The sequence below is a fragment of the Glycine max genome, chromosome 14 (assembly GCF_000004515.6).
Source record: "Glycine max cultivar Williams 82 chromosome 14, Glycine_max_v4.0, whole genome shotgun sequence".
Lineage (NCBI taxonomy): Eukaryota > Viridiplantae > Streptophyta > Magnoliopsida > Fabales > Fabaceae > Glycine > Glycine max.
This window is the reverse complement of record NC_038250.2, coordinates 5,225,482-5,236,784: the sequence shown is the minus strand read 5'-3', so window position 1 is coordinate 5,236,784 and position 11,303 is coordinate 5,225,482. Positions and strand designations below refer to the sequence as shown.

The 11,303-nt window shown below is 34.6% G+C and overlaps 2 protein-coding genes across 17 annotated transcripts; one reads left to right on the top strand and one right to left on the bottom strand.

Annotated features, from left to right (window-relative positions):
- LOC100784976 (protein DA1-related 2) lies at positions 1-5,525 on the top strand. Of its 2 annotated transcripts, none has more exons than XM_006595826.4 (12): positions 1-402; positions 777-931; positions 2,322-2,409; positions 2,494-2,617; positions 3,152-3,275; positions 3,372-3,455; positions 3,719-3,838; positions 3,935-4,147; positions 4,222-4,284; positions 4,381-4,496; positions 4,700-4,758; positions 4,852-5,520. In XM_006595826.4, the coding sequence occupies exons 1-12, from the start codon at positions 354-356 to the stop codon at positions 5,169-5,171; spliced, it is 1,515 nt and encodes a 504-aa protein (XP_006595889.1). In that variant the 5' UTR covers positions 1-353; the 3' UTR covers positions 5,172-5,520. The 2 variants fall into 2 exon arrangements, with proteins under 2 accessions (XP_006595889.1, XP_006595891.1); XM_006595828.4 differs by having other exon boundaries at positions 402-621; positions 4,852-5,525.
- Positions 5,526-6,316: 791 nt separating this feature from the next.
- LOC100801749 (mitochondrial substrate carrier family protein B) lies at positions 6,317-10,555 on the bottom strand. 15 transcript variants are annotated; one of them, XR_005888453.1, is made up of 9 exons: positions 9,924-10,555; positions 9,551-9,742; positions 9,262-9,411; positions 8,684-8,785; positions 8,528-8,598; positions 8,341-8,408; positions 7,695-8,034; positions 7,254-7,303; positions 6,669-6,776 (listed from the first exon to the last, which is right to left on the bottom strand). XR_005888453.1 is itself a non-coding variant. In XM_041009305.1 (8 exons), the coding sequence occupies exons 1-7, from the start codon at positions 10,095-10,097 to the stop codon at positions 7,955-7,957; spliced, it is 813 nt and encodes a 270-aa protein (XP_040865239.1). In that variant the 5' UTR covers positions 10,098-10,553; the 3' UTR covers positions 6,317-7,303; positions 7,942-7,954. The 15 variants fall into 15 exon arrangements, 9 of the variants coding, with proteins under 9 accessions (XP_040865239.1, XP_040865236.1, XP_040865238.1 ...); XR_005888454.1 differs by having other exon boundaries at positions 7,942-8,034; XR_005888455.1 differs by having other exon boundaries at positions 7,942-8,010; positions 9,924-10,553.
- Positions 10,556-11,303: the final 748 nt, after the last annotated feature.

Genomic DNA, 11,303 nt, shown 5'->3' with positions numbered 1-11,303 from the left:
CACTCTCTAACTTGAGTTGAGCTTCAACTCCATGCGTGCAAACACAGCACTTGTTTCTTTTTCTGCTTTTCTCTCTCTAAATCCTCTTTGATTCTCTCTCTCCAATCCACCCCTTACTTAATATTCTCCTCTTGAGCAGATTCCCTCCTCGCCCACCCCACAACCCATCTTTCTGCCTTTCTCTCTTCATTGCTTTCCAAGCCAAGAATCTCTTTTGATTCCTCTCTTCCTCTCCTTTTCAACCACTATTAACTCTTCTCCAATCCCCCTTCTTCTCCACCTCTCTGTCACTTTCATTCCTCTTCCTCCTTTTTCCCTTCTCTCTCACACAACATTATTGCCTTTTCATTCTTATGGCTCCTTCTTCAGATGTTAACCATCTTTCACATCCTTGTATCTATGGTATCACTACTCTCTCTCTCTCTCTCTCTCTCTTTCTCTTTCTGTACTAGTCATCTAAATCTGAGCTTCATGTACACCCCTGATTCAAAGTGATTCCTTCATAGATTTTTACTCTAGTACATGGAAGAAAAAATAACGATTGTTTTTTCAAAATCAAGAACGACCCCATGAAGCTGATATTTGAAGTTTAAGTTTTTCTCTGTTGATTTTACTAAATGGGTATCCTCAAAGTTCCGTAATTTACTTTTCATACGGTTCCAAAAAAGTTATCTAGATCATGTTGTTTTTTTTATTTGGTTTGGAACTTGAAAATTTGAAATTCTAGTGGTTCTAATCTAACTTATTAAATCGTGAAAAATTTTGGTGGCAAGCAGGGGATTATAGTTCTTCTCGCTCAGAAAGAAAGTCTGGTTTCATGAAATGGCTTAATAAGCTTTTCAGAGGTGGGCCCAATAGAGGAAGGGGTGGTCGCCACCTGCATGAGCCAGCAGAGGAAAGCAGAGTTTGGGGTGCTCCATCTAGAGCGTTGGTAAAGTGAAGCACTGCATTTTCGTGTTCTTCAATGATGTCATGTCTACTTTTTTATTTTATTTTATTTTATCAATAAATATTAATTTTGGTAGAGAAAATAATCTACGATTTTTTTTTTTCTATCCAACTCATCTAAATTTCCCTGATGGTCATGTCTACTTTTTTATTTTATTTTATTTTATCAATAAATATTAATTTTTGTTAAGAGAAAAAATTAAATCTACGATTTTTTTTTTCCTATCCAACTCATCTAATATTTCCTGATGTCATGTCATATACTTGTTATAGATATTATTATGAATATATTTAAAATGCACACAAAGTATAAAGATTTTTTTATAGAGTAATTTAATCATATGTATTAATATATATATATATATGTATAATAATAATAAATTTGTTGACTTTTTATTGTAATTATTTTAAAATCATACTTAAGAGACTTTTTTATTGACGGATTGGTGTAAAAATCTTTACATTAACAATATATGAAACTTGAAATCTATTATTATTTATTTGCTTACATTAAAAAATGCAATTAGTTACTCAATGTAGTATTATACTTCTGGACCAAATACATGGTGATCCTAACTTGGTAAAAAGCATTCGAGACTTTACTACTTTTTTCTTGTTTGGTTGATTAGATAGCCTTTTGATCTCATCAAGTGAACTGAAACTCGGTATTTGGACTGCATTTAATCTCAAAGCACTTTTTTTTAAAAAAAAAATTACATATTTACATTTTTCCTCAAGATTGGTTCCACAATGGTAAGTTGGTAAGTTAATTTCACATGTTGCATTCCCTTGATACTCAGTGGCTTCTCTTTCTGCCACTAATCATTATTATGTAATTCAGTCAATTTGAGTTCTTATTGTTTATTGCAATGAGGGTGCACGTTTAACACAAGAACATTTTCACAAACTTCATGACTTCAAATTTCAATTAAATAATAATTTGAAATATATAGAGAAGGGAAACCGACATACAAATCTCGTACAGGCAAATTTTAGAAAGATCGTGCTTCGTTGCAAATATAGTTATATCCGTCTATCTTTGTCTGCACCAGCAAATTACACCATATGCATTGTGCTGCATTATATATTGATAAGTGATAGCAACATTTTTTGAAGCATACATCACATCGTTATGCTTCTGTAGATTATTCAGCTTCTAAAAGCAGAAATTTTTTTATTCACTTCCAAGGTTTTATAGAATCCCTTTACTCCTTGTGTTGTAACGTCTACTTGAATGTGTTCTTCTACACTTAGATGGCAGGGAAAGCAAAATTCATAACTAGATATTCAATAACTATTTTGGATTTATTTACTGTCACACAGATATAATTCAGGGTAAGATTTTTCAATAACACTCCTGATGTAATAATTAGGATGATCGTGCTAGAGCTCAGAAGGAGAAAGAGGATCTAGGCCATGCAATGGCACTTTCTTCAGCCGAAGATTTAAAGAGACCAAACGGTTGGTACTTGATTTTCAAAAAGGCGCTTGTTATCTAGTTATCTAGATCTTTCTGATCAAAGATTAAACTTGTGTTTCCATTAGCTCATCAAGGATATAATTGGGGAGAAGACACTGGTGATGATTACTCGAAGGCACCTCGTGATACCCTTAACTCATCTGCACACCCTCCCTTTGCCCCTACACCATTTTATCCCCACGAATATAGGTAAAAATTTCGCTCTCCTAAATCTTGTATTATGTGAATGTCAAAGATCAAGTGCTTCCAATTTGGTCCATAGTAAAGTACTTGAGGTTTGTTATATGGGCCAGTGCTAGTTGGAAATCACTTTTTTTCTTTTCTTATTTCTCATGCTCAGAAGTCAAGATATTTGACAGTCTGCATGAATGTCTGTCTACATTATGTAATTAATTGTTTTATTGTTGACTAAATACTTTCATGTATACAAACAATTCTCTGAAGATATAGGGCATCACATGATCACATCAATATATGAATAAATGATGGTGCTGGAGCGTCATTTCTTACTTGTTTCAATGAATCAAGTTGCAAAAGGAATCAGAATCTGTTTCTCCTAAACAAATTTGAAAAGTGAAAAAAGAAACTTTCAACATGTGCAGACATGTAGTTTTGACTTTTGAGGGGGAGGGGTAGAGTTCTATGTAAATATCTAAGCAAATGAAAAAGAAGGATATTTTGGTAACATTTAAAACTAATGATGTGTAGTTTGTCATTGAACAGAAGAATATGTGGTGGCTGCAACCAAGAGATAATGTATGGAAATTGTTTGGGCTGCATGGATACTTATTTTCACCCAAATTGTTTTCGCTGTCACTCTTGTGGTTACCCCATTACAGAGCGTGAGGTAGTTTGATCCTCTTTGATATTTTTAGGGGATGTTAAGATCATCTCTTACCTTTTTAACCATCTCTTACTGTTTTCTTTTTTCTGTTGATCCAAGTTTTCCTTGTCAGGGAAGCATCCATATCACAAGTCATGTTTTAAAGAGTTGAATCATCCAAAATGTGAAGTTTGCTTCCAATTTGTAAGATTAGTTGCCTTTCCCTATTCAAACCGTTCTTCTTTATTATTAATTTTCTCTGTTTAAGGATATTAAACTTCACTTTCTTTTATATACCTTAAATAGGACTATGGCATTAGAATGTTTTTGATGGAGAGACCAAATAATATTCCCTATCATAGAACCAGCCTAGTAAAAAGATTACCTCTGGTCTTTCATTTAGCCCATCATCTTCACAGTTAATAAGGAGCTTTATTAACACTAATGACTTTTTATTTTAATTTCAGATTCCTATAAATGCTGCTGGTTTGATTGAGTATAGGTGCCACCCCTTTTGGTCCCAAAAGTATTGTCCATCTCATGAATATGATAATACAGCTCGCTGCTGTAGTTGTGAAAGATTGGAGGTACTAATTTAAGCACTCCAGACTATTTAATTATTCGTATTTTCAGAACAGGTGTTTTTCTGAATCTCCTTTGTCACTGTTATGTTTCCCTTGAAGCCTTTGAACATAAAATACTATAGACTAGAAGATGGACGGAGTTTGTGTTTAGAGTGCATGGAATCTGCTATAATGGATACCGGTGATTGCCAGCCCCTTTACCATTCTATCAGAGATTACTATGAAGGAATGCAGATGAGAATAGATCAACAAATTCCCATGCTTCTAGTTGAGAGAGAAGCACTTAATGAAGCTATTGTAGGGGAGAAAAATGTATGCAAAACTCTCTTCTTTGTTTCAGTGAAATAATTAGTCCAATTCCTCTTATTCTCAGTGGTTTCTGCCAGGGTTTTCATCACTTACCAGAAACAAGAGGCTTATGCCTTTCAGAAGAGCAGACTGTCACCAGTGTATGATATTAAAACTGTTTACTTTTTGTTTGATTAGAATGTGGTAATGAAATTCAGATAAATTCACTACTCTTTATGATTTATATGTTGATTCAGATACATAGAAGACCAAGAATTGGAGGCCATCGACTAATCGGGATGCGAACTCAACCTCAAAAACTGACTAGAAAATGTGAAGTTACAGCAATTCTTGTTCTATATGGTCTTCCTAGGTAACTAGTGGACAATGGAAACTTTGCTTTTTGTCCCCTTCGAATTACAGCTGATTGATTCCCTTTTGAATATAATAGTGAGTTCAGATATTTTTCCAATACCCATAAGACACAGTACCAATGACAGACTATAATGTTACTTTCTTCTCATTGATGATGTTCAAACTTCATTATAGGAGTTCTCATATTTTAATGGGATGCAGGTTACTCACAGGTGCTATACTTGCCCATGAGTTGATGCATGCATGGCTACGCCTTAATGGTAGTATATTTTTATATTTTGATCCTTATGGTATTCAACATCTCAGTAGTATTCGTGACCTTTCATCTCATTCATTTACTTTGAACTAAGCAGGTTATCGCAACCTTAATCCTGAAGTAGAGGAAGGCATTTGTCAGGTTCTTTCGTATATGTGGCTTGAGTCAGAAGTAATGCCTAGCTTTCAAAACATGCCATCAACATCCACAAGTGCTGCCTCTTCCTACTCCTCCTCAAAGAAGGGTGCAAAGTCTCATGTTGAAAATAAATTGGGTGAATTTTTCAAGAATCAGATTGCCAATGATTCTTCCCCAGCTTATGGTGGTGGCTTTAGAGCTGCTAATGAAGCTGTTAATAGATATGGTTTGCGTAGAACACTTGACCATATTCATTGGACTGGTTTTTTCCCAGTGTAATAAGTATGGATAGAAGTGCTTTGTTTTCATTTTCTTTGGTTCTACAAGTGGATGGACCAGGACCAATTCAAAGTAAAGACAGAAGCTTGGACAACTTCTGATATTTGGGTCCTACGAGGAAGTCCAAGTCTAATTTGACCAAAAAATAAATAAATGCATGACAAGTTCGTATTCAACAACTGTTTATTTCCCTTGACCCCAAAATAAGGAACTGTTATTTCTTTATGCATTTAGCAATTATTTTAGTAAATCAATATGGCTTTTGTAAATATTGTAAAAAAGCATCCCTCCCTCACCAATTAAAATTTCAACTTAATAGCAAATGAGTTCCTTCCATAATTCCAATAGAAGTGACTTTGTATATCTACATAACATTGTGAAGATAATATTTGCAGAAAATGACAACCTATTTAATAAATATCAGAATGACCCTATAACAACTCAAAAGTCATTGAAGATATTATAATTTGATAAGCACATGTAAAGCAATGGACTCCAATTCATCGTCTTAACTGAAAAAATAGAAAAGTAGGTGTTCATGTAGCCATTCATTAGGAAGCATAGGTCACTTAAAGATAACACTACCACACAGCTGGATACCTCTTCACTTGCTGATAATCACGTGAGTAATTCACTCTTGAGTCTTAACTATTTTTCTGGCTTTTCTTTTTAAAAAGAGAAGACCAAAGATAATTTTAGGAAGAAAAACAAACTAAAAATAAAAAGGACCATTTTTTTACTGAACTAGAAAAAATCTATACATAGTTGATTAAAAGAGCTTCTACGACTCTATTCTTAGTCTCCACCTTTAATTTAAAGGTAATTTTTAAACTAAAACAATAATAAAGTTAACAATTATTATTTAACTTCGTTAGAATCCAACTTGCACATAGGATTTCAGTCCCATATTAGAAGTATGCAATTCAAATGTGAGATTTACAAGGGCATGGCCTCTCCAACTACAACTGACTAGATTTTGTAGCATAGTTCTCCCAAGTTCTGAAAGTATTATTTTTAGCAACTCTTAAGACAAGAATAAGTCGGGCCATCGGAAACCAGTTGCAGTCTTGCAGATCAATAGATATTTCTCACTGCACTTCCCCTTTTTCTTTAGTGCAAAGATAAGCAGACCAAATGAGAATACATGACGATAACAGCTTAATATTAAATGTTATGCAAGTCTCTGTACATGCAAAAATGCAATCCCGACGGGAACACATTACAAAATTGCCCAGGTGAGGGCTCGAGAAATAAAATGAACTTACAATTGTTAATTCGTAAATGTAACTCTTACCCTTTTTTGTATGGGTAAATAACTTCATACATTTACTTCTTGTATATCAGACTCCAAGGTTGATGGGTGTAATTATCCAGTAGCAATATCTGCTAAAAGCATCTTCAACGTCTCATAAGTCATAAAACAAATACCTACACCTGGCACCACCTTGTAATATTCAGGCAAAATTCCTCTGTAAAGACCACGAAAGCCTTCTGTCCGGATTATGTGCCTAAACACACCATAGAGGCCTGTTGTATACACACGAGCTCGCCCACCAGCCCCCTCAAGTTGCTTCCTCCGCCTTACAAGATCCAACGGAAATGTTGCTGCATATAGTATAACAGATGAATTGAATTGAACTACACCCATTCTACTCAACAGAAATTCAATTTTTACATCAGACCAGTAGTCTGTGACATTACAGTGCATCATCAAAGGTGGTAAGATGATTAATCGATTGAATTGCAAACCAATTCCAAAACAATAAATGAAATGAATATCAATTTATACAAGCTAAATCTTCTAATCGATATTTTGGCCATCAAAATCAACGATGTTTGAAATCAATAACCTATAAATTGTAGACAAAATAGGAGTTTCTAATTGTGTCTCTGAGAAAGTTGCAAACCTGCACCTCAACATCAGTGGCTATTCTAAAGAATAACTGTGGCAAACATATTATTGATACCATGTGGCTCTACTGAATTTGTGATCAATTGACAGCAAGAAATTTATGGATGCACAAGCCTATCTTAACATGGTAGACGCAGCATTTAACAAATCCAAACATGTAAAAACATTACCTGTAAAATTGGCATCAAGAGGTAAGAGTTGAAGTAAAACACATCCTTACCTGAACATACATTTATTGTAGCAAAGGGGCAGAGAACCTTTATTAACACAATTGATAAAAAGGGCATACTAAAGTTTTTTATGCGTGAATATTTTGGATACATGTGGTTAGTATCTATCTGTATAATACGGTTTTGACACAAAATATCCATTCCCCAATCAGTATGATTTAGTGTTTTTCCCATGTAAAGAACAGTCGTTCTTTATTGACAATTTCATTTATAAATTTTCTTATATCATAAACAACTATATTGTAATTTTTTGCCATAATTTTCATCATTTAGAGTATGCTGAAAGCAATAAGAACAGATTCTTCAGAAACACTTAGGGCTGAAAAGGATTCTGGTACCCGTCCAAACATCAGGTGAAGGTAGCCTAAGTGAGAAGCATACCTCAAAGAGGACACCTCTCACATTTGGTAACTGAGGGAATCATATAGGTTCATCCAAGTAATGCCACCCCATGATGGAATCCCCTGCATAGCTTGGGGAGACATGCCATAGAACAAAACTTGGGAAGATGATTACTTGAGCAAGATCTTTAGATAAGAAATAAAGTTACAGAAAGGCAAGAAAAATGTTATTTTGTCATTTTCCTTACTAAATTGTCATATGCCACAGATACAATAACAACTCCCACCTGGTCTCTGGTTCTATGGGTCAGTCTGGTTAGATACTTGGTGCAGTTCCTGCACCAAACTCTCTTTCTCTGCATCAAAAGCATAGTAAACCACTACAGACATTAACTTCTTTGATGTTCTTCGGTTGAGCAAATTCAATAGTTTGACTAAAGGATTCTTAACTGTAATTAAACATTTGATACAACAAAACTGAATTGAGTGCCCTGATGACACTCAGATCTAGGAAAAGGGTAAAATACCAAAAGAATGTGCATAACCGCATTTGGAAGGAACATCAAAAAGCAAATTATCAATACTACTTATCTGAGAAGGAACATCAGAAATTCAAGTTATCAATAATATTTATATGATAAGGAACACCAAAAATGCATGTTACAATTCCGAATTTTGATGCTCACCAGTTGATGATGCAATGCCTGAAAGACTGCCGCAAGCCAGACTAATCACGACAGGTGAATCATCGGATCTGATGTGTACAGATAAGTAATATTAATAATTTAATATAATACTAACTGTAATATACATAAATTAAAGGGAATACTAGAGGTTATATCAAACTGCTGAATTAATTTGTGGACTGATTACCTATTTGACTGCCAATAAGATCTCAAGGTTTCATACACAGAGAAGCTGATAGCTATACTTGGCCCTACAGTCTGCATTAGCACCCGAGAGATGTGGCAAATTAGACACAAAAGAATATAGTCTTCAACTAATGTTAAATTCATAATAATACCATACCAAGAGTGTAGTTCCAAGTCCCTTGTAAAGGCCAAATATTCCCTCTTCCTTGCTAATTGTGTGTAAAGCATGCCAGATACCTCTGTAGTAGGTAAAATTTGTCTGCAAAATTTTAGCAATGCTAATTGTTAAGAATTAAAATTTTAAAATTAAAATTAAAATGCACGGATCTTTAACCACCAGCTGTGCATGAATCAAATTTAAGCAGACATCTCTAGTGGATGATCTGATTTCAAAATAACTCAATTTCAAGGTCGGGATCATCATTCATGCAAGGTTCCAAGCAAAGAGACTAAAAGACCACATAGAAGACTAATACAACAACAAGAACAACAACAAAAGTCTTATCCATTACGTGAAGTCGGTTACATGGATTGCACAACACTATTGAGCAATGCAACTAACTATAATGGGGGTGGGGGTGGAGTCAAAATTACATTGACCTGGATGACAACTTGGGCACATATCATTGATTGATAATACTCATCAAAGCTAGGGCAGAGATGGAGGTAAAATGCGTAGGGCCAAAGGGGAAAGGGCTACCACACAACACAAAAATCTAACACATTTGATCTTACCTGTGCAGCCAGCCGTGTTCTTACAAGATCCAATGGATAAGTAGATGTAGCAGCAGTGATTCCTGCCATGCCACCACCAACAAAATGTACGCAAAGATCTGCACTAACATTATCCCTATGGCTTTGAAGTCGTGGAACCATCTTTAGCAACTGCTCATACAAAAATACCATTAAACACAAATCAATCCATGAACAAGTGACCACTCATAAAATCAAAATGCAACTTTCTTACTTCTCAACAACATAATCAAAAGAAAACAAACATGCATCACAGCATCAATAACCATACCTTCTTGTAGTGCTCGTACGAATAAAAGTTAACTGACGAATAAGGTAAGCGGTGAGCAATGGTAACCAGATTCCCTTTCCAGAAAGCCCTAAACCCCTCTTCATGGATAATTCGTGAAGCCTCATTCCATATACTGACTTTTCTCAAAGCTGCAACATTGGAATGCATTCCCTGAATCTGAAAACATTTCCACTAAAAAAGTAAGGTTTAACATCATAACCTAAACCTAAACCCCCTCTCTCACACATTATGGTTTGAAATTTTAATTTTAATTTCAATATTTCAAATAAGAATCGAACTCAGATAAACGCAGAAAGAAAAATAAGAAAAACTTTTTTTTATAAAATTGAGAGGAAATTAAAAAAATTGGAACCTGAAAGAGGATGGTAAGTCTCGCAAGAGGCGCCGTACAGGTTTTGCTGAACGCGCCGGCGACTCCTCCGGCGAGAAGCTGAGAAACAGTTCCAATCTGCTTCGGCGGCGGCTGCACCAACTTCCGTACACCACCACCATCCACCGCCATACCAACCCTAGCTTCCATTTGCATCTCCGACCTTCGATTTTTCACCTTTTCTATTTTCTCTCTCTCAGCACTTTTCTCGAACCGAATTAAATTAAATAAACCTCAAGCTACCTTCACTATCAGAAGAACAAGGATTCGGAACTATGCACCGAGCTTTTTCTTCTATCTGCTCTTTTCTTCACTTTGTTACTTTTCGCTCTGCACAATTTCAAACAAGGGCGTCGGCGACGTCGTTTTTGCGACGCGACTCGAGCAAAACGGTGACGTATTGTCGGGGTGGGTTCACGGGAAAAGTTAAAGCATCGCGGGCTTTACGTGGTGCGGTGGGTTGCAGGGTAGTTTCATGTTTTGCGTCGTTGATTTAAGAGGGACAATGATGTGTGGGTGTTTTTGTGTTGAAAGGGGGATTTGCTGTGGAAGCGGTTGTAGGAGATAGATTCCGTTGGCGAATATGAGGTACTTTTCTGGGGAATATCCGTTGCCTGAAAATTAAGTTGAGAAGGCACGTTAGATTAGACAGCTGTAGATATTAGCATGTATTTTGGACTGGGATTTAAAAAATTTCAGAAAATTCAAATACACATCATTTTTTATTATTTTGATTTAAATTTCTTTCATTTTATAAATATTTTATTTAGATGAGATAATTAATTTTTTGTATTTTAATTTTTTTTTTGGATAAAGTAATACAATTTTAATAAAATACAAATTTTTATTTTTAAATATTTATTTAAAAATTAAAATTTCAATATTGAATAAAAAGAAACATGAATCATTTTTTTTAAATAGTTAAATATTTAAAATAAATTTAATGTTATATAATATATAATAATAAATTTTAATTTAGTGTTCTTATTTGTTTCTAAATTTAGTTATTCTGTACTTTAATTCACTTGAGTCTCCATTTTTTTTTAATCCCTTTAATATTTTGGGGCATAGTTTTAACCCTAAGTGATAATTTTTATTTTACCATTGGATTTATTATTTTTTTTAAAAATAAAAAGGGCTATAATTATTTTTAGCTTTTATCTTTTTTTTTTAACTTTTCCATATTCTCTTTTAGCTTCTCATTCTCTCTAACCTAAATTTTGCTCCAACTACAACACCAACACCAAAGTCAATGACGACGACGACACCACCGCAACCTCCTTTCTTTCCAACCAAGTTAGCATTATGAAAAGAAATAAACAAAACTAGTTCACCCAATTATTTATTTGTCGAAGGTAAAAA

Coding starts and splice junctions, on each gene's coding strand:
- LOC100784976 (XM_006595826.4), top strand. CDS start 354: ATGGCTCCTTCTTCAGATGTTAACCATCTTTCACATCCTTGTATCTAT. Junction 403..776: donor TTCACATCCTTGTATCTATG/GTATCACTACTC, acceptor GGTGGCAAGCAG/GGGATTATAGTTCTTCTCGC. Junction 932..2,321: donor GTGCTCCATCTAGAGCGTTG/GTAAAGTGAAGC, acceptor TGTAATAATTAG/GATGATCGTGCTAGAGCTCA.
- LOC100801749 (XM_041009301.1), bottom strand. CDS start 10,097: ATGCAAATGGAAGCTAGGGTTGGTATGGCGGTGGATGGTGGTGGTGTA. Junction 8,786..9,261: donor GAACACGGCTGGCTGCACAG/GTAAGATCAAAT, acceptor AAAATTTTGCAG/ACAAATTTTACCTACTACAG. Junction 6,777..8,340: donor AGGCATTGCATCATCAACTG/GTGAGCATCAAA, acceptor TACTATATGCAG/CAACATTTCCGTTGGATCTT.